Source organism: Capricornis sumatraensis, chromosome 1, assembly GCF_032405125.1.
Source record: "Capricornis sumatraensis isolate serow.1 chromosome 1, serow.2, whole genome shotgun sequence".
NCBI lineage: Eukaryota > Metazoa > Chordata > Mammalia > Artiodactyla > Bovidae > Capricornis > Capricornis sumatraensis.
In genome coordinates this window covers 170,428,994-170,450,104 of record NC_091069.1, presented here as the reverse complement: position 1 = coordinate 170,450,104, position 21,111 = coordinate 170,428,994, and the positions used below count along the sequence as shown (strand labels likewise).

The 21,111-nt window shown below is 45.0% G+C and overlaps 1 protein-coding gene and 1 pseudogene across 4 annotated transcripts in view; one reads left to right on the top strand and one right to left on the bottom strand.

The window, feature by feature from the left end:
• B4GALT4 (beta-1,4-galactosyltransferase 4) overlaps positions 1–12,296 on the top strand; it is a 28,094-nt gene extending 15,798 nt beyond the window's left edge. For 3 of the 4 annotated variants that reach the window (XM_068977005.1, XM_068977024.1, XM_068977014.1), the window contains exons 5-8: positions 1,020–1,207; positions 7,072–7,194; positions 9,604–9,708; positions 11,466–12,296. In XM_068977005.1, coding sequence (XP_068833106.1) covers positions 1,020–1,207; positions 7,072–7,194; positions 9,604–9,708; positions 11,466–11,598 — 549 coding nt within the window. In that variant the 3' untranslated portion in view covers positions 11,599–12,296. The remainder of the gene's footprint in view (positions 1–1,019; positions 1,208–7,071; positions 7,195–9,603; positions 9,709–11,465) is intronic. The other variant, XM_068977033.1, reaches the window with a different exon arrangement.
• Positions 12,297–19,175: 6,879 nt separating this feature from the next.
• Positions 19,176–20,549, bottom strand: LOC138089211 (elongation factor 1-alpha 1 pseudogene; annotated as a pseudogene).
• Between the last annotated feature and the right edge of the window lie 562 nt (positions 20,550–21,111).

Genomic DNA, 21,111 nt, shown 5'->3' with positions numbered 1-21,111 from the left:
ACTGTTTACTGAACTGGAATCTATTCTTAAGGAATTTGATTCAGATAGCCATGAAAAAATTACTAGTGTAAAATTTTTTTTAATACTATAACTTTGATTATGTTACTGGTTGATTGATGTTCTTTTCTTACTTGGTAATGAATCCCCTCTGTCAGGCCACTGCAAGGATTAGCATCTGCCATTAACTGTTAAAACAGGATTCTTTCACAATGATTCCATGAGACTTTTAAGTAGCTTAGGAATATTAGCAGTAAACCTCTCTATTTATAGATCAAGAGTTCTTTTCCTTTATTTTTGTGGACCTCACCGTGCAGCATGTGGGATCTTAATTCCCTAACCAGGGATTGAACCCATCCCCCCTGCAGTGGAAGCTGAGTTTTAACCATCAGATCAGCAGAGAAGTCCCTAGGTTAAGATTTTTTGATCCTTTCTGGCCAGCTATATTTTGGGGGGGCTTAGTGTAGATCTGTTACATGGGGTATGATTGGGATTAGCTGAGAGTTGAACAGTGAAGCTGTGATACTACTTGTCATGACTAGTATATAAAAAAGGTTTTTTAGTTTTACATGGAATAAAGGTATGTTTAAAGGCTTTTTGAGTTTCTTTATTAGTAAAAACTTAAAAAAACTATGTTTTAAAAAAATTTGCTATAAAACACACATAAAATATACCATCTTAACCATTTTTATTGTACAGTTCAGTAGTGTTAGGTATATTCATATTATTGTGCAACTGACCTCAACTAGTCTTTTTTCCTGCAAAACTGAAACTAAACTCATTAAACAACAGTCTTTCATTTTAAGGTGCTTTTAGTTATGGAATATAAGTATGTATGAAGCATAAAGAAAAACACAAAGGGTCTGTTATTGTTAATTCAATCTACTGTGTCAGATTTTCATGTCATGTGTATATTCTTGTGTGTTAGAGAACAATACCCACTCCTGCAAGTGAAATGAAAAGGGACACAGTGTGAAATCTTGTCTTAGGAGCCTTTCAAGTTGTGATTTCCATATCTACAGGCTGGAAGTAAGAAGTTTAATCGCGCCAAACTCCTGAATGTGGGCTATCTAGAAGCTCTCAAGGATGAAATTTGGGACTGCTTCATATTCCACGATGTGGACCTGGTGCCTGAGAATGATTTGAACCTTTACAGGTGTGAGGATCAGCCCAGGCATCTGGTGGTTGGCAGGAACAGCACGGGGTACAGGTAAGGTGGCTCTGCTCACGGCTGGCTGGGGTCAGGATGCCTGGCCTGTTGTCATCAAGGCTGTGGAGACATAGTGTCTGGGAGTGTCTGCAGAAAATGAGAAATAGGAAGAATGGTCCATGACAGCTCCTTCAAAGTTTAAAACAGGAATTAGAGAAATTAGATTTTTTTTTTCTTATTAGGAAAAAGTCCTACAAACGCCTTGGCAGAAGATCACAAAGATAAAGGGAGAGAGAACAGGTGAGGGAAAATAATCTGAACATTGCACATGGTGGCCAGACTTGCCCGCAGGGCCCGCCTGGTGAAACTCTGCTAAGCGCTCCCACACTGAGTAGGGCTACAGTAACTTATCCATCTGTCCCTGACTTCTGTCTCTAGGAGGCAAAGAGAGGGAGCCTCCAGGTCAGCTTTTAGGCCTCTTTTGTGAGACTGTGATGTCTCTTTCCAGATTGTGGCATCTTATAGAGTCCAGGGGGAGCCTGGGAGGGGCATGTGCATCAAGTGGTCTGCCCAGCAGCCGGGACACCCAGGACAAGTCCCTTTCCCTTAAAACCACTGTGGGAAGAGCTAGGCACCATCATTTCTGCTTCCATTCCTCACCCCACCCCTTCCCTCAGGAGAGGCATAGGTGCTTTTCAGTCCTAGTTTATTAATAAGTTTCTCTTGAAAACACCCGAGAGGAAATAGTGAGCAGGAAGCTTTTCCAAAAGTGAAGCTGCATGTTCACTCATATGTGTGCACACTTACCTGTCAGCCTTCCCCAAGCCCTTCCTGTCAAATGTGCTCATGTATGGGGTGCTTACTATGCTGGGGCCAGGAGACCAGTCTGAAGAAGGGAGAGTGCCTGCGCTCACAGTGCTTCCCCGTGTGTGTGGGGAGACTGGCATCTAGAGTGGAGCTGTGTCAGCTTTGCACTTCTCTTGTGCAGATTCAACTAGGAGCGCTTGTTAATGAGGGGGAGAGTGTGGGAGTGGTGAGGCGGAGGAAGAGAGAGCTGTAAAATAGTAAGGGAAGTCCCACCAGGGTCTACTCCAGGAAGTGAGCACACTCTGCTGACACATCCCTTGGTCTTTGTTTCCATGTTGTTCTTAGTATGTAGGTTTCTCACTTTGGACTGTTTTAAGAGTTTTCCAGGAGTAATACTGACTGCAGGGAATTTTTGCCTCAGGTAAGACTGTACAGACAGAGGATGAGATGGTTGGATGGCATCACTGACTCGATGGACATGAGCTTGAGTAAGCTCTGGGAGTTGGTGATGGATAGGGAAGCCTGGCGTGTTGCAGTCCATCGAGTCTCAAAGTGTGGGACACGACTGAGTGACTGAACTGAACTGATAGACTGTAAATCCAGTCCCTGTGTAAAGGGTGGGATATAAACAAACACCTAGAATAAACTACAGTGGGTGAGAACGCACTGTCATTAAGAAACACCTAGTCCATGACGTCGCTAAGGGTCGGACATGACTAAGCGACTTCACTTTCACTTTTCACTTTCATGCATTGGAGAAGGAAATGGCAACCCACTCCAGTGTTCTTGCCTGGAGAATCCCAGGGACGGGGGAGCCTGGTGGGCTGCTGTCTATGGGGTCGCACAGAGTCAGACACGACTGAAGCGACTTAGCAGCAGCAGCAGCAGCAGCAGCAGGGAAGGGTTTACAGCTGTTGTTCAGGAAATGTGGCACCTTTATCTTGTGGAATCAATGGGAGCTTCCCAGCAGAGCTCCAGGACATGGAAGTAAGAGAGAATGTGGCACAGGTTTGGAGGAAAGGCGGGTGGCTCATTAGTGCTGGAGAATGAATGTCTGGGATGGTGGAAGGAGGAGAGGCTAGAGATGAGAGTAGGCAGGGGCCAGGTTAGGCAGGCCTTATTCAGTCTGGTAAGGCGTTTGGAGTTCCTGTGGAAGGTATCAGAGTGCTGCTGACACGTGGTTAGAACCGGAGAATGACAGGAGAATTCAGCTGGCCTTTGGTGTGCAGGATGGAGCCACAGGATGATAGGAGAAAGCTCAGTTCAGCTGGCCTTTGGTGTGTGGGATGGAGCCAGGCAGGAGGGGAGAAGATGAGGGCAGAGGCCCACTCTGGCCTCCGGGCTCCAGAGACAGTGGGGCAAGAGGACACGGGAAGGTCTGGAAGAGAATCCCAGGATTTTTTCTTTTGGGAAACTTGATCATTTTCTGGAGGTTTTGGTGTCTGGTCTCTGAGCCACCTCTGCACTGAAGAAAGCAGTATATCGTGTCCAGGTACCTTGGTATTTTCAGAAGCATGGCAATTATCTGCTCACTTACTGGTAGTAAGATGTCACTCTCTACAATACAGAATAAATACTGTACTTCAGACCCTTGACATGGATGATAACTTCCCGTTGCCTAGTCTTTCTAAACACTGTGATGAGAAATTATAGTCACACAGGATTGTTTTTTGTTTGTTTTTGGAGTATGGATACACTGGATTGTTTCAAGGACAGCCCTTTTGTTAGGATTCTAGAGTTTATCTCTGCTTTAAGCTGGACCGTAAGGAAATGAGCTCTTGGGCTTTCCTGCTTGGAACCGATCTGGAGTATAACTTCGGTATGATGATCATGGGTTTTATCAGATGCCACGCAGTCTAAAAACAGCCCCTTATGAATCTTGCTGTTTTAACTCGCTATGGTAATTGGCCAAATGTTTCTTTTATAACTAGATATCTGGCAGTCTTTGTCTTCCTTGAATAACTGACAGTTTTCCTAATGTAAATCATGTGGTTGAATGTGTTTCCTCTTTTGATCTGGATGCAAGAAGCTGGGAGCCAAATCTATGACCTTCTTGTAGAAGCTGAAAGAGTCTTCTTTGCAGATCAGAGTTCTAATGTGTTTCCTATGCTAATTTTCTGATTTAAGTTTTCCTCCGGTCCTGGTTTGTCATTTGTATTTTCCAGTTTTGCTGTATGTGTCATGTACACGGCCTCGTCTCCTGTGGTCCAGGGAGGCTTGCATAGGTAGTACAGGAGTTGCCTGCATCCCTCTTATTTCTTGCCTTTCCTCCTTTGGGCAGAATCTCTCTAGTTGCTGACAGGTGCCTTCAGTTGCAGGCAGCTAAGTGTCTGCCCCCTGCTGGTAACTGTGTGTCCCTGCACCACAGAGCTTAAATCAGGACAATATTGTCACAACTGCCCACTGAGTACGAAGAGAAGTGCGAGAAATGTTTTCACTTTAGACACATGCAGAGGGAAGAAGTTTAAGTAACCTGTTTCAACTATCTCAGTGTCTGTGAAGACAGAAATAAATCTTGTTTCTCCCTGTGATTGTGTCAGTGTAAAGATCTCTTCTAGGCCATGGAACGTTTTGTTGCCAAGAACTTCTTCGATACCTTCCTGCTTTCTCCAAGGACGCTACTGTTATTTTATGACTGCATCTTCCCCACCCTTGAGCCTTTAAAAATAAGTAAAGCTGTCTCTGGGCCAATCAAATATTTTATGCTTTTCTAGGTAAGAAGAAAAACCAGGAGCAATGAACAATAAACATGTAGATATTTGGCACCTAAGAAGCAACTGAGAAACTGATAATTCTTGAACCTCTGTTTCTGGCTGGTCTCCTCCTGCAGCTGAACAGGCCTCTAGGTTCTCCTCAGACAGCCTGTACTTTTCTCCCTCTCTGCTTTTCCTAATGGAGCTTGGGTCGCCAGGTGTCAGTCACTCAGTCGTGTCTGACTCTGTGATCCTGTGACCTGTAACCCACCAGGCTCTTCTGTCCATGGAATTCTTCAGGCAGGAATATGGGAGTGGGTAGCCATTCCCTTCTTCAGCGGATTTTCCCGACCCAGGGATTGAACCTGGTCTCCTGCATTGCAGGCAGATTCTTTACCATCTGAGCCACCAGGGAAGCCCCTGACTACCAGGAGTTCCCCCCATTTTTCTACCTCTCTGAATCCTTCCAGGCCCACTTGCCCTGATGTTGTCGTCTTCTTCCTCAGAACCCCGAGAACAGTCACCCCTCTTGCTGGACTGCCAACCGTGCGTGAGGCTGGGCCCACTTACTCCAGTGTTGAGCTGCTGCTTTGCACCCAGTGGGTAATAGTTACTTAAGAGATGATGCCAGGTCATCAGCGCTGTTCCCTCCTGGTGACCCCTTGTTGGTGCTCTGCAGGTTATGCCTGAGCAGTGATTCTACTGAGGGTCCTGATGAAGCTGCTGGTCTTTCGTAGTTTAGGAATCCCTTCCCAGCCAAACAGTGTCCAGTCACAAGGCAACAAATCACTGTAGTCAATGTCTTGGTCAATAACACCTGTCTTCTGAGTACTTTGTTCTTTTTGTTTGTTTTAGGTTGGGGGTGTACAAGGAAATCTGTTTCCATTGTGGGTTAAGCAGGGTGCACCCCATCTGTACTCAGAGCATAGAAACAAACAGCTGAACTACAAATTAACTTTTGGGACTTTATCTGTTGGGTGGCAAGTCTCAACATCAGGGGTCCCTAACCACTGGGATCTAATCTCTAATGATCTGAGGTGGAGCTGATGTAATAATAATTAGTAATAAAGTGCACAGTAAATGTAATGCACTTGAATCATCCCCATACCATCCTCCCCTCACCCCCTGCACTGTCCGTGGAAAAATTGTCTTCCATGAAACTGGGCCCTGGTGCCAAAAAGATTGCTGGGACTGCTGGTCTACGTGGTGACTGATCTTTCCTTTTGGTTTGCCTTCTTATCTGGAAAAGCAGAAATATTTCACTGGTTCTGGAATACTTTGACATTAATTAAAGTAAGAAATCCTCCATATATTCACATTCTCTTACTCGGTAACATCCAAGTGGTTAAGCTGCCTTCCTTTGCGTTTCTAAGTGGTTACCGTGTTCTGAGGATGTCTCTATTTCTCAAATTTGCGTTAGTCCTAAGTGAGGGGGACGAGCTCTCTGGCCAGTGCCTCTGTCCTTCCTTTTCCTTGTTGGTTTCCCCATAGCTCCGCCCTCTTCTTCTCTCTTCACTTACTGCATTGTCTTCAGGCAACTTTTGCTACTCTCGGGCCCTCAGGTACCACCTCTTGACAGCTTATTTCCGAAGCTACCTCTGTAACTACTCTTCTGTATTGAACCTGGAGCCTGTATCCTTTTTCCCACTGGCAGAAGCCCCACAAGTACCTCGAATTCAGCATATCCAAACCATAATTTGTCTCCTTCTCAAAACCTAAATATTGGTGTGTATGCCCTGTTTTTGTGACAGGCATTATCATCTACCTAGTTGCCCACGCTGGAGCCCTCGGGGTTATTAAGGTATGTCGGGTTCTCCAGGAGACAGGCTCTGAGATGGAGATTTGCTTAAAAGTGGAGTTTGCATACAAAGTGTGCTCAGGTCCTGCCTCTTGCCCTCCACCCCACTCCCTAAAAAAAGTAAAAGTGAAAAACCGTTTTTGTTGTTGTTCACTCATGTTGTTGTTGTTGTTGTCGGTCATGGCTGACTCTTTGCAACCCCATGGACTGTAGCACGCCAGGCTTCCCTGTCCTTTGCAAAATTTAATGCCTAACCTGGACCCAGCCTTAGATTTCTTCTTAACCCACAACTATTTGGCACACAGCTATTTACTGGATTTACACATGAGATGAAGTCTGTCATCCAGGTCTGATGCTATCATGTACATGTACAGGTACCTTGTGTAGACCTCTGCACACAACCACGGACAACCAAAGGTGGGTGGCACCTTGCTTAGCGAGCCTGTCTGGACAGAGGTTGGAGGGCCAGGAGTGTGGGGAGGTGGCTCTGGAGCAGGAGTGGACGGGTTAGAGAGCACAGTCTTCCGAGTGTTGCAGGAATACGCCCGCCCTGTGAAGTCTGGAGCAGCTGTAGAGAACAAAAGGCCTTTGTGTAACCTTCTTACCTTCTCTCTCCTCTCTTTCAGGTTACGTTACAGTGGATATTTTGGGGGTGTTACTGCCCTAAGTCGAGAGCAATTTTTCAAGGTGAATGGATTCTCTAACAACTACTGGGGATGGGGAGGCGAAGACGATGACCTCAGACTCAGGTGAACAACAGAGACAGGTCCCCTTCACGGGGTCTGCTAGCCGTAGTTATGTGTGGTTCCTGTGGATGCCAGGCCAGAAGGTCATGAGGCTTGAACTTGTCCTAGAAGGGTGGCAGAGGGTGGGGAGGGGGGTGAACAAGGTGGCCCAAATGGCTCTTTGCAGTTCAGAGATGACAGAGGGTGGTCCAGTTCTGGCTCATGGATGTCTGCAGTCCAGGAGTGTTGATGGAGGTGTCTCTGGACTTGGCAGCAGGTCCTAGCTACTGAGATAGGGTCTCACCAGTGAACGGGAAGCCCCAGACTAGAGTGTCTGTAAAGCTACAATCCGAGGAAAGTGGCCAGAGGTCTGTTCTAAGCCTCTGCCTTCTCTCAGACCCCAGGTGACACTGGCTGTTCCCAGTGTTGTGCACAGCAGGGAGTGCCAGTCACACACTCTGGAGCAAACCAGGATGCCCTCTCCCATGCTCTGTGGGAGCAGCTGCTGGTATAACCCGGAGCTGCTGGCATGACCTCAGATTCTCTTGAACTCTTTCCCACTCTAGAGGATTCACAAAGAATATGCCTGGTCTCCTCTCTTAGCCCCTTTTCCTGAACCTGGGTTTCGTGGCCAGATAGTTATGGGCATCCCTAACTCCCAGAATTAAGTAATTTTTTTCAAGAGCCTGGGGCCAGTATATTCAGACTTGTATTAACAAGGTCTTTCTGTTAGGAGACCGCACGGCCACCGCGCCCCTGCCCCCCCGCCCCCGCCCAATCCTCCTGTTGTTGCCTTTTAGAAAGAAAACCTCTCAGCTGGGGTTCTGAATTAATGGATGTGTGGCTTCCAGCAATTTTCTTTTGCCTTTCCATTGCTTCAGCATGAGGAAGCCATGGCTCCAGGTTGGTCTTGTTCCCAAGTCTAGGCTGAGAGTCTCTGCAGTGTTTTTGGCAGGACGGAATGGATCTCTCTGACCAAAGGCTGCCTAGGAATGTCTGTAGTGATGGGCGGCGTACTTCACGGCCCAGCCCATCAGCAGCCTGTGTGGCCGTGCCCTATGAAGTGGACAGAAGATGCCTGCTAGATTGCAGGGCAGGAATAGCAAGGGCTCAGTCACCGTATCCATCACATTCCCCAGCTCCTCTTTACTTCCCAGATGGTTTGGTTAGTGGAATTTTACGTTGGTGATGGATCTTCACTCTTTTTTCCTGTTGCTCTTTGGCTTCAATGTAAAAGGGAGCCCCCAAGTTTGCTTTCAACATCATAGCCTCCAGAGTGGTTCTTGACTAATGCTATGAATAAACCAACTGAACTGAGCATAAAGATTTTGTGGAAATTTCTTTACTGCTTATTTACTCACCTGTGCAACAGGCACCACCCTCTTTATGCTTGTAGAGTACATTACATTTTGCAAAGGATCTTCCCCATGGACTGTCTTATTTGAGCCTGTCAGATCAACTGTGTGTCCCATTGCTATTTTACAGTTGAGGAAACCCAGGCCTGGAATAATGAACTGACTTCCCCAAGGTTGTAAATAATAAAGTCTAGATTTGAATCTAGGTTTGTGACCTTTAGCAGTTGTACTTTCCCTAAAGAAGAAAACACTAAGTCAATTAGGGATCCTGAGAGACTTGGCCTTTTAAAGATGTATTTTCTCAGCTGTTTTTGGAAACCAACAAACTGTGTATTGATACATCTTTGCACCTCATTAGTAAATGTTAAGTGTGATTCTTTTATGGATTTATTGCCTGAGGTTCAACATAAGAAAATTCTTTTTTTCAAATACCAAAAGAATCAAGATATATGTATCAGTTCAGTTCAGTCGCTCGGTCATGTGCGACTCTTTGTGACCCCATGAATAGCAGCACACTAGGCCTGCTTGTCCATCACCAGTTCCGGGAGTTTACCCAAACTTGTGTCCATCAAGTCGGTGATGCCATCCAGCCATCTCATCCTCTGTTGTCCCCTTCTCCTCCTGCCCCCAATCCCTCCCAGCATCAGAGTCTTTTCCAGTGAGTCAACTCTTCGCATGAGGGGGCCAAAGTATTGGAGTTTCAGCTTCAGCATCAGTCCTTCCAATGAACACCCAGGACTGATCTTTAGGATGGACTGGTTGGATCTCCTTGCAGTCCAAGGGACTCTTAAGAGTCTTCTCCAACACCACAGTTCAAAAGCATCAATTCCTCAGCACTCGGCTTTCTTCACAGTCCAATTCTCACATCCATACATGACTACTGAAAAAACTATAGCCTTGACTAGATGGACCTTTGTTGGAAAAGTAATGTCTCTGCTTTTTCATATGCTATCTAGGTTGGTCATAACTTTCTATGGGCACATGTATATACCTTTTTGCAAGTGATTTTTTTCTTAAGTACCTAGTGGCAGATAAGTGGAATAGAATTTTTCTTTAAACACCTCTGTTTTTTTTTCAGGGTTGAACTTCATAGAATGAAAATAACCCGGCCACTGCCTGAAGTGGGTAAATATACTATGATCTTCCACAAGAGAGACCAAGGCAATGAGGTGAATATAGGACGGTAAGTCCTGGAGTCACGTGCCTGACAGGCTACTTGTTTAGTCTCTTTAGTCCATAGTCCTATGCCAGATTTGATCAGATAAACCAGTTTATTTTGTTCAGAGCTTTTTCTTAAGGTACTTTTTCAAACAGACCCAAAAGCAAAGGGAAGAGTCTATTGAATTCTCATATAGACGTATCCCATACCCAGTTTCAACAGTTATCAATTCCTAGCCTCTCTTTTTTCTCTCACTTTCTTTTCCTCACCCACTGGATTCTTTAGAAGCAAATCAGATATTACAGCATTTCATGTGTAAATACTTCAGTATGTATCCTTAAAAGAAGTATTTTAAAAAAGAATGGCAGTACCATTATCATGTGTGTGCATGCTCAGTGGTGTCTGAGTCTTTGCGACCCCTGGAGAAGGCAATGGCACCCGACTCCAGTACTCTTCCCTGGAAAATCCCATGGACGGAGGAGCCTGGTGGGCTGCAGTCCATGGGGTCGCTAGGAGTCGGACACGACAGAGCGACTTCACTTTCACTTTTCCCTTTCATGCATTGGAGAAGGAAATGGCAGCCCACTCCAATGTTCTTGCCTGGAGAATCCCAAGGATGGGGGAGCCTGGTGCGCTGCCGTCTATGGGGTCCCAGAGTCGGACACGACTGCAGTGACTTAGCAGCAGCAGCAGCTTTGCGACCCCAGGGACTGCAGCCCGCCAAGCTCCTGTGTCCTTGGGATTTTCCTGGCAAGAACACTGGACTGGGTTGCCATTTCCTACTCCAGGAGATCTTCTCGATCCAGGGATTGAACCTATGTCTCCTGCTTTGGTAGGTGGATTCTTGACCCCTGTGCCACCTAGGAAGCCACCATTATCATACCTAAAATAAAATTAGCAGTACTTCTTTACTGTTAGCAGATGTCCAATTAATGTTCAGATTTCCCTGATTATCTCATAAATGCTTAAAATTTTTTTTAAACAGTTGGTTTATTCAGGTCAGAATTCTAGACAAGATCAGCACATTACATTTGAATGATCTCTGTGAAATTACTTTTAATTTGTAGGTTCCCCCTTCCTTTTTTTCCCCATTGTAAGTTATTTGAACAAGCCAGGTCATTTGTCTGATAGAATTTTCACATCGTGGAATAAAGGGAAAAAATTGCATTGGTTTTTCATTTCAAAATGATGAGTATATGCTACCTACATCCTTCTGAATGTAGTTAATATTCTTTCTGATGCTTGGATTGTCTTTGGCAAACATTATCTTTTCCTAGCTGTTCCTGAATCCTTTGACATAGCTCTAGTTGTTTTGAGAGCTTCTTTCCCTTTGCTCTGGTGTGATGAACTGTTTTAGGTTCATCTTGTGTTTCTGCCCCAGAAATTAACTCTTTCGCCAAGGAATCCTGTCAGATAAACCAATTCTTTTGGGGGCTATGACTGAGGATTCATAGATTCCCTGAAGCTTATCCAAGGGCCTGTCAGCAGTGGATGACATGTATCATTGTACGTTCTTCTGTCCTATAGACCAGGGGGTCACCGCTTGCAGGATTGTTCTCATCATTGGTTCTCAGGGTCTTCCATGGGGTCTTCCATGGGAACACATGGCTGTTGTTGGTGTCTGTAACCTTCGATGAGAAAAATTAACTTCTTTTACAGTAGGAAGCCCAGCAGGTGCAATAATTTAGAGAGATACCTTTGCCAAACTTTATGGCAAGGCAGAAAGCAATGGAAATAGATGTTCAATTCTTATCATTCATGTTTGTTCTTTTTATCTTTAGGATGAATCTCCTACATCAGGTGTCACGTGTCTGGCGAACAGATGGGTTAAGCAGCTGTGGTTATAAATTACTCTCTGTGAATTACAATCCTTTATATGTCAACATCACAGTGGATTTCTGGTCTGATCCATGACCTGGCTCTTCTGGTGACATTTGGAGGGACTGAATATTTGATTGCAGTAATCTAGAGACTTCCCCTAATAGCACACGTTAAGAACTTGTTGTGGCCGATCTTTGAGCTGATTTTCCCTCTTTGGTATTTTCTTAGCAGAGTTCCTGGTGATGTGGAATGTAAAACAATTGTAGAAGACAGCTTTCTTAGTTGTTTTGATCATGAAGGTTAACTATGGTACTGGAGATAACTTGGGACTAAGTATGAAAGGACCGCTCAAAAGATACCATGAAGGCTACTTGAGAACTCTGATTGGAGAAGATTTATTTCTGTTTGAAGTGATACATATTTTCTGGAATGAAAAAGGCCATGGGAAATAAGATGCTGAATGTCCCAGAGAATCAGAATTCTTCTCGTCCCAGGGGGAAAGGGTTGAAGATAAGTTTCTGTTACTCATTTATCCTGCGTGGTTGTCTGTGAAGAGGTGGGTCCCACGTGAGAGGAAGGCTGAAGAAGAGGAGAGAAAGGTGAAGAATCAAGATGCTGTGAACTTGGGGCTGAGGAGGTGGCAGAAGGACCCCATCAGGCAGAGGGCGGCAGTGGCTGTGGCCCTGCCTCTGGTGTCCCCTGCCCAGGCACCCCTTCCAGTCCCAGCTCAGCAGAGAACACATTTTATCTACTAGGTTTTAGGGCATTTTTGTAAAATCATTTTGTACATGTAGGGTATGATGTAGCAGTTTACAAATTGCATATCAACTAATAATACATTGGAAATACCTCTGTAGTAAAATATGAAGAAGCTTTGGTTGTTCATTCTTGTTTTTTTTTTTTTTTTTAACTGTTCTTTTGTTACCAAACCAAACTTGGGTGTGCTTTCTCACATGCGGTACAGCCAGTCTACTGAAAACAGTCTGTGGTGAAGCACTTATTGTGGGCACCAAGCAAGGGAATCCAGGCAGCTAGTGCTTAAGAGGTTCAAACACTTAAAAAAAATTTATTTATTTTAATTAGAGGCTAACTACTTTACAATATTGTAGTGGTTTTTGCCATACATTGACATGAATCAGCCATGGGTATACACGTGTCCCCCATCCTGAAACCCCTACCTCCCTCCCTCCCCATCCCATCCCTCAGGGTCATCCCAGTGCACCAGCCCTGAGTGCCCTGTCTCATGCATCAAACCTGGACTGGCGATCTATTTCACATATGGTAATATACATGTTTCAATGCTATTCTCTCAAATCATCCCACCCTCGCCTTCTCCCAGAGTCCAAAAATCTGTTCTTTACATCTGTGTCTCTTGCTGTCTCACATATAGGTTCATCGTCACCATCTTTCTAAATTCCATATATATATGCATTAGTATACTGTATTGGTGTTTTTCTTTCTGACTTACTTCACTCTGTATAATAGGCTCCAGTTTCATCCACCTCATTAGAACTGATTCAAATGCATTCTTTTTAATAGCTGAGTAGTATTCCATTGTGTATATGTACCACAGCTTTCTTATTCATTCGTCTGCTGATGGACATCTAGGTTGCTTCCATGTCCTGGCTATTATAAACAGTGCTGCGATGAACATTGGGGTACATGTGTCTCTTTCAATTCTGGTTTCCTCGGTGTGTATACCCAGCAGTAGGATTGCTGGGTCATAAGGCAGTTCTATTTCCAGTTTTTTAAGGAATCTCCACACTGTTCTCCATAGTGGCTGTACTAGTTTGCATTCCCACCAACAGTATAAGAGGATTCCCTTGTCTCCACACCCTCTCCAGCATTTACTGTTTGTAGACTTTTAAATAGCAGCCATTCTGACTGGCATGAAATGGTACCTCATTGTGGTTTTGACTTGCATTTCTCTGATAATGAGTGATGTTGAGCATCTTTTCATGTGTTTGTTAGCCATCCGTATGTCTTCTTTGGAGAAATGTCTGTTTAGTTCTTTGGCCCATTTTTTGATTGGGTCGTTTATTTTTCTGGTATTGAGCTGCATGAGCTGCTTGTATATTTTTGAGATTAATTCTTTGTCAATTGCTTCATTTGCTATTATTTTCTCCCATTCTGAAGGCTGTCTTTTCACCTTGCTCAAACACTTTTAGGGAAAAGTTTTTAAAGACAGGATGAGAGAGAGGGGTTGCAGTGTGTGATCAGCTCATGGACTTCCTTCTGATTGGTTGTTGGTAATCAGGAGTCAGCATCATCAACCTTCTGGTTCTAACACGTCTGGTGTCTAGGTGTTTGTGGACAGCATAGAGTTAACTTCTTCCACCTGGTGGGTTTCAGTATCTGCAAAACGGCTCAAAGGACATGGCTCAGAATATTATCTATATAGTGCTTGAGGAAGAAGTAAAGCTCCTTGACTTCTTTTAATAGCTAAGCGCTCATAATGTTATCTCTTTTTTCTCCCGTTCTGTCTGCAGTTCTTCACTTCTCTGATTGAATTTTCTCTTTGGAACTCAGGGGAGACATCGGAGGCTACAATTTCTGTACGCATAAGAGGCAGGTGGAGGAAATGGAGGAGGGTTTCTTCCGGGAAGGCCCCATAGGGTCCTCCTTGGTTCCAGTTTGAGGCCTTCAGATGTATTCATGTCAGTGATCCTACTGCTTAAAAACAAGCAGGTGGGACTCAGTCCTCTGTCTCCCTCCCGTCTTCATCCTTCTGTCACTTCCGGGCTGTTACGTGCACATTCTGCTTGTGAGCAGTTCCAGGCTGTGCAGGTGCCTCTGCGCCTCGCTTCCTGGGCTGTGTCGGGTTTTTGTCTCTATCCTCCCGCGTTTGCTTGCGGTCAGCGATGGGAACAGAAGGGATGCCTCGGGCACACCTGGTTGGTGAGAGGATGGGAAGGGCTAGAGCCAGAGCCCACGGCTCCTGAGGCCTTTGATTTTGGAAGGAAGGTGGGGCCATGGCACTGATTTGGTACTGCTGAGCTTCCTGGGAGAGGGGTCGCAGTGTGGGAGGAACATCTAAGGAAGGTAATTGGAGATGGATGCTGGCTCAGAACACAAATAAGAATATTTTATTCACCCAGGACAGTGGGCACAAATAGTGTAGATGTTGGTGTTCTTGAGCATGTGTTATGCACCTGTGCCCGGGGGTTTCTCAGTCCATCATCATATTATGACACTTAGTTGTTAAACTTCTGTGTGAATGTGTGCCAGCCAGTTTGTGGGAATAATATCCTTCCCAAGGAAGGTGAAGGAGGGCGTAGGAGGACCGGGGCTTCCGGTAAGGACAGCAGCCACCACCCGAGTGGGCTTCCCTGGTGGCTCAGTGGGAAAGCATCCACCTGCCAATGAGGGAGATGCAAATTCAATCCCTGGGTCAGGAGGATCCCCTGGAAGGGGAAATAGCAACCCACTCCAGTATTCTTGCCTGGGAAAATCCCATCAGCAGAGAAGCCTGGCAGGCTACAGTCCATGGGGTTGCAAAAAGTGGGATACAACTTAGGAACTAAGCAACAAACACCACCATCCAAGTGGAGAAAAAGAATTTGAAAGGAAAGTGCATTCTATGGACCTGACAGGCTTACCTCGGGCTGGCCTGGCTTACCTTTAACCCACTAGGGAAAAGTGAAAGCTGTGGTTTTTCTCTCTTTAGAAAAGAAATATTGTAATAATGGTTTTATTCCCCCCATACATACCCTCTTGTCTCTTCTGAAGAATCTTCCTCGAGCATTCCATACTGATTTTTAAAAATTGAAATATAGTTGATTTACAATATTGTGTTAGTTTCAGGTATACAGCAGGCTTTGTTTTTTTTTCGCAGATTATATCCATTACAGGTTATTACAAGATACAGGTATCTTGTGCGATACAGTAAATCTTTGTTGCTGATCTGTTTTATTTATAGTAGTTTGTATCTGTTAATGATCCCAATTTTCTCAATTATAATCTTGTGCAGGCTGAACCTTTGTAATTGCCAGCAGGCTATGTTAGGGCCCTCCAGTTTGGAGGCTATGGGTCCCTGGTCATGGCTGGGGAAGGTAAAGGAAGAGAATGGTGTATGCAAGGAATTTGAGGATCCCAGCTGAGAACAGTTTCTCATTCCATGGAAACAAAATACAATAGATACTATGAGGAAACTCCCTATGTATTTTCAGGTATTAACAAGGCATGTGCATTTTTTTTAAAGGTTGGAAACCACCATCGCATGCCTATTGATTTTCTTCATGTAATTCTTTCAACCAAGGTAACATGCAAGTCATTTGAAGGACTCGCTATGAAAGTTCTTGTGGTGGAAGATAGTTTTTTAAGACCTTTCTTTTCCCACTCTGCCTCTGTACTTGCACCGGGGATTGAAGCCCATGACACTGGAGGTGTGGCTTCTGCTTGTTCTGCGGGGAAGGTCGGCCTCAGAGCAACCCAGCTTTCCCAGTTGCCCGCCCTTTGTTGTCGTTTGCCACAAAGAGGCCAAGCTTTTTGAGTTTTGTAGATAAGACTACTCCCCTTGCTGGGGATTATATGGGTGCAGTCTGTTTGGACACCACAGATACTTAACATGAAGAATATACTGCTATAAAAGTTTTTATTGATTTTTTCTCACTTATACGACCACTCCTTTTTATAGTGCTTTATGGTTTATAACATTTTTACACAAACTTTATTGACGCTCTTGAGTCAAGAGAAGTAGGGTGGAAGAGGATGTGGAGGTGCTTTTACACAATATTGTCTTCATCTGGGCCTCTCTTCTTCTTCTTTTTTTTTCTTTTAAGACGTGCCACATGGCTTGAGAGATCTTTTTTCTCTGACCAGGGATTGAACCCAGGCCCCAGCAGTGAGAGCACCAGGACCTAACCACTGAACCTCCAGGGATTCTCTGGACTTCTCTTATTCTTTAAGGAAGGTTTCCTATCTCTACATCCTTGTCCCAGCTCCTAGAGAAGTTTGGTTTCTTTTGGACTCGAAAGTATATTCCATTCTCATCATTTTTTCCCTGATTCCCTCCCTGGTTTTTCTGCCCTTTTCCCCCTCACTTCCATTCAAGCCCCTAGGGGGCTTGCTTTTTCCTGGGGCCCCAACTGCTCTGTGAATGGACTCTTGGGAGAGATGAAAGACATTTTCTGCTAGACTAACAACATCCGCTTTCCTCAAGTCCTGTGTGTATATAGTCTCTCTCAAAAGCCATTAAGATGTCTCACAAAATGGAGCATATTCAGGAACATTTGATAAGTTCTTCCCTCATCACATTCCAAAAAGTTTTTTCAAGATAGGCTATTGCCACCTTCATTAGCTTCAAAAACAGTCTGGAGACGGTCTTATACCTGCTGAGAGGGCCAGACCAGTCTCTCAAAGATATTCACAGAGAAGGGGGCCTCTTGGCCCCCGGGAGTGCACCTGTACAGGTAAGCCTCCATTGTTCCACTGGCAGCTGCTGAAGTAGCAAACTCAAATAAGATTGAATCTTATGTATGCATGTGGGGAGTGTGATGTGTGTGTGTGTGTGTGTGTGTGTGTGTGTGTGTGTGTGCGAGCGTGTGATTTGGGGCCGTGGGCTGAGAGGTTGGTGAAGGGTGGGACACAATAATTGAATGCTGGCTCTGTATTTCACTTTTCCTCAGTTTATAAATTTTAACTTTCCGATAGTCTTATAGGTAAATATGTAGTACTGTAAAGAAAATGCAGGTTCAAGTAACTTCCCAAAGTTGGTAAGAGGAAGAGATAAAATTTGAACCCAAGTTTCTTGACTCCACTGCCTTGTCCCCCGCCCCCCCCACCCCAGAACACTCAGGAGATTATGAGGTTTCTCTGTGAAGGCAGAAAGGGCAGAGATCTCCTTTGTATTAATGAGACTCTGGAATAATAATACACAATAATATAGGACTCTGGAAATAATATACAAAACTTGAGATGTACCCATTAAAATGCCTTATCTTGATGTCCTAGTACATTCTTTCACTATTGAGTAGGAGTTTTGCTGAAAAACTCTTACTCACAGCTATTGTTTCAGGGCCAGTGAATTTAGACCAGTATATTTGGTCATTAAACATCACAGTGAATTGAAGTAACAGGTTATTAGTTGGCATGTGGGATTATGGGCCAAACAGAGATCTTCAGACTAGATTTATGGTATAACTTCCTGTTGGTATTTCTTACAGGCTGTTAGCTGTCCAAACACATACTTCTCGCTGAATCCTCCCAGTCCCCCGCGAGACCTGTCTTTCCGAAGCGGGTTCTAAGAGGCTGACTTGCCAGAGTTATGAAGTGCTGGGGTTGGGGGTCAGGTGTTTGATTCCAAGGCTCGTGTTCTTCCCCACTTCATGATAACAAAACAACAAATAGAGAGAGGAAATAAGGGTAGGCAGAGTTATTTGGAGACTGTCTATCTAAAGAAGCCCAGGGACACATCTGCAGATAAATAAGTGGGATTCTGACTCATTGCAAAAGCTCTTGAGAACACACCATGGGGAACCTCGAGGTGTCTCAGGAAAAGGGAGTCAGACCAAGTCTTATCAGAGCATTTGGGTTTGGGGTGGGTCATCTGGGGGAGGGTTTAAGCCAGCCGGACGTGCTCTGTAGTGGATGCTGTCAGAAAGCAGGGGCAGTTCTGTGATTGTGTATCAACACATTTTACCCACAGGGGACTAGTGGAAGAATAGAGCTGTAATTATAAGCATGTAGCAGTCACTTATTTTAGCCAAAAAAGGGTGTGTTTGGCATTTTGTGAGTGGCGCAGTGACCTTATCTTTGTGCTTGGACAGAATTATGAAGTGGCCTTGATTTGTCTCATTTCATGAGACATTATCTGAAGCTGATATTCTGTGAATTGTTTAGGTCTAGCAGGAGAATAGCAAGGCGTGGTTGTGAGCACCAGGCTGGCTTCTGGAAGTCAGGGGCTGTCTTTTTTCGAGAGGGACTCAGGGTGGATACCACTAGAAAGTAGGGCATGGCAGCAACTTTCTGTCTAACCCCAGAAGTTGGCAATTTGTCTTATTTAAAGAAGATGTTTGCGTCTGTTTTTGGAGTTGTTTGGGGTCTCGGGGGAGGGTGGCTTGGGAAAGGGTTTGGTAGCTCTGCATTTCCCAGCAATGCACCTTTCTCCAAGAGGTTTTGGATCTGCTCAGTAGATGTGGCCATTCGAGCTTTGTGATAAAAATGTCACATGTGAAAGCAAACTCAGTAGCTCACAACTAGTCTCCCCTGTGTTTCTTCTTTCTTTTAAAATTTTTTATAATTTTTAATTTTTTGGCCACAGTGTGTAGTATGTAGGATCTTAGTTCCCTCAGCCAGGGATCAAACCCGGGCCCCCTGCAGTGACAATGGAGTCCTAACCACCAGACTGCCAGGGAATTCCCTTTGCATTTCCTCTTTTTTTTTTTCCTCATTAAACTTTTTTTTAATGGGTCTCAAATTCTGTGACAGATTTTTGGTCAAGTTGTTTTCTTTAAAAAGTGCTGATTTTAAAAACTAATAACTTAAACTGCCACACACAAAACATATGGTCCACAAAAACATTCTCCTTTCCTTCTGAAGGTTTTACAATGCATTGTTGTCATTAACCAGTCTTTTACTACTAAGCTTAAATGGCCAATTGAGATAAACAGTTCTGAGACCGTTCTTCCACCACTGATTAAGACTGGGATGGCAGGTATTGGGGATAACATTCATTTAGCCTTCTGAGCTTTCTGGGCAGACTTGGTGACCTTGCCAGCTCCAGCTGCCTTCTTGTCCACTGCTCTGATGACACCCACAGCGACTGTCTGTCTCATGTCACACACAGCAAAACGGCCCTGGGGAGGATAGTCAGAGAAGCTCTCGACACACATAGGCTTGCCAGGAACCATATCAACGATGGCAGCGTCACCAGATTTCAAGAATTTTTTTCCCAGAACGACGATCAATCTTCTTCAGCTCAGCAAACTTGCAAGCAACGTGAGCTGTGTGACAGTCCAGCACAGGTGCATGTCCAGCACTGATCTGGCCTGGATGGTTCCAAATAATCACCTGAGCTGTGAAGCCAGCTGCTTCCACTGGTGAGGCACTTTTGCTGTCACCAGCCACATTGTCATGACAAACATCTTTGACAGACACGTTCTTGACATTGAAGCCCACGTTGTCCCCAGGAAGGGCTTCACTCAGTGCTTCACGGTGCATTTCTACAGACTTCACTTCAGTTGTTACATTGACTGGAGCAAAGGTGACCACCATGCCAGGTTTGAGAACACCAGTCTCTACACGACCCACAGGGACAGTACCAATACCACCAATTTTATAGACATCCTGGAGGGGCAAACGCAAGGGTTTGTCAGTTGGGCGAGTTGGTGGCAGGATGCAATCCAGAGCTTCAAGCAGGGTGGTTCCCCTGGCAGTGCCGTCCTTACGGGCGACTTTCCATCCCTTGAACCATGGCGGGTTAGCACTTGGCTCCGGCATGTTAGCACTTGGCTCCAGCATGTTGTCACCATTCCAGCCAGAAATTGGCACAAACGCTACTGTGTCGGGGCTGTAGCCAATTTTCTTAATGTAGGTGCTGACTTCCTTAACAATTTCCTCGTATCTCTTCTGGCTGTAGGGTGGAATCCATTCTGTTAACTCCAGCAATTAGTCGTTTCACACCCAGGGTGTAAGCCAGAAGGGCATGCTCACGGGTCTGCCCATTCTTGGAGATACTGGCTTCAAATTCACCAACACCAGCAGCAACAATCAGGACAGCACAGTCAGCCTGGGACATGCCTGTTTTTGATGAAGTCTCTGTGTCCTGGGGCATCAATGATGGTAACATAGTACTTGCTGGTCTCAAATTTCCACAGGGAGATATCAATGGTAATACCACGCTCACGTTCAGCTTTCAGTTTGTTCAAGACCCAGGCATATTTGAAGGAGCCCTTTCCCATCTCGGCAGCCTCCTTCTTGAACTTTTCAATTGTTCTCTTGTCGATCCCGCCACATTTGTAGATCAGATGGCCAGTCGTGGTAGACTTCCCTGAGTCTACGTGCCCAATGACAACAATGTTGATGTGGGTCTTCTCCTTTCCCATTTTGGCTTAGGTTTAACGGTGGTTTTCACGACACCTGTGTCCTGGCGGCAAACCCGTTGCAAAAAAGCTGCATTTCCTCTTTGATGGAGCCTCACGTACAGGAGGTGATAAGGATCTGGGTGAGGGGAAGCAGAGAAGAGAAACGAGGCACAGGAGAGGAGACTGTTGATTCTATAGAAATGAGAAAGCAGCTTAGCTTCCAATTCTTCAACCACAGCCTGCTTGTCGGTCAGTCTGGTGGGGGTAGGAATTGGAGTGAGGTTGGAGAAGGAAATGGCAATCCGCTCCAGGACTATTGCCTGCAAAATCCCATGGACAAAGGAGCCTGATAGGCTACAGTCAATGGGATTGCAAAGAGTCAAACACGACTGAGCGACTTCACTAAGTGGAGGTTAAGAGGAGATTCAACTTTCAAACCCATGTGACGGTTGCTATTTCTTCTTGCCTTTATGGGTAGCCAGAAACTACCTGGTCTGCTGCGTGGATTAGGAGCAGTCCCTGTTTATTCCAGCCGATGTGGGAAAAACTTAGAGGGCTAAAATAAATGAGCTTCCTAATGTTC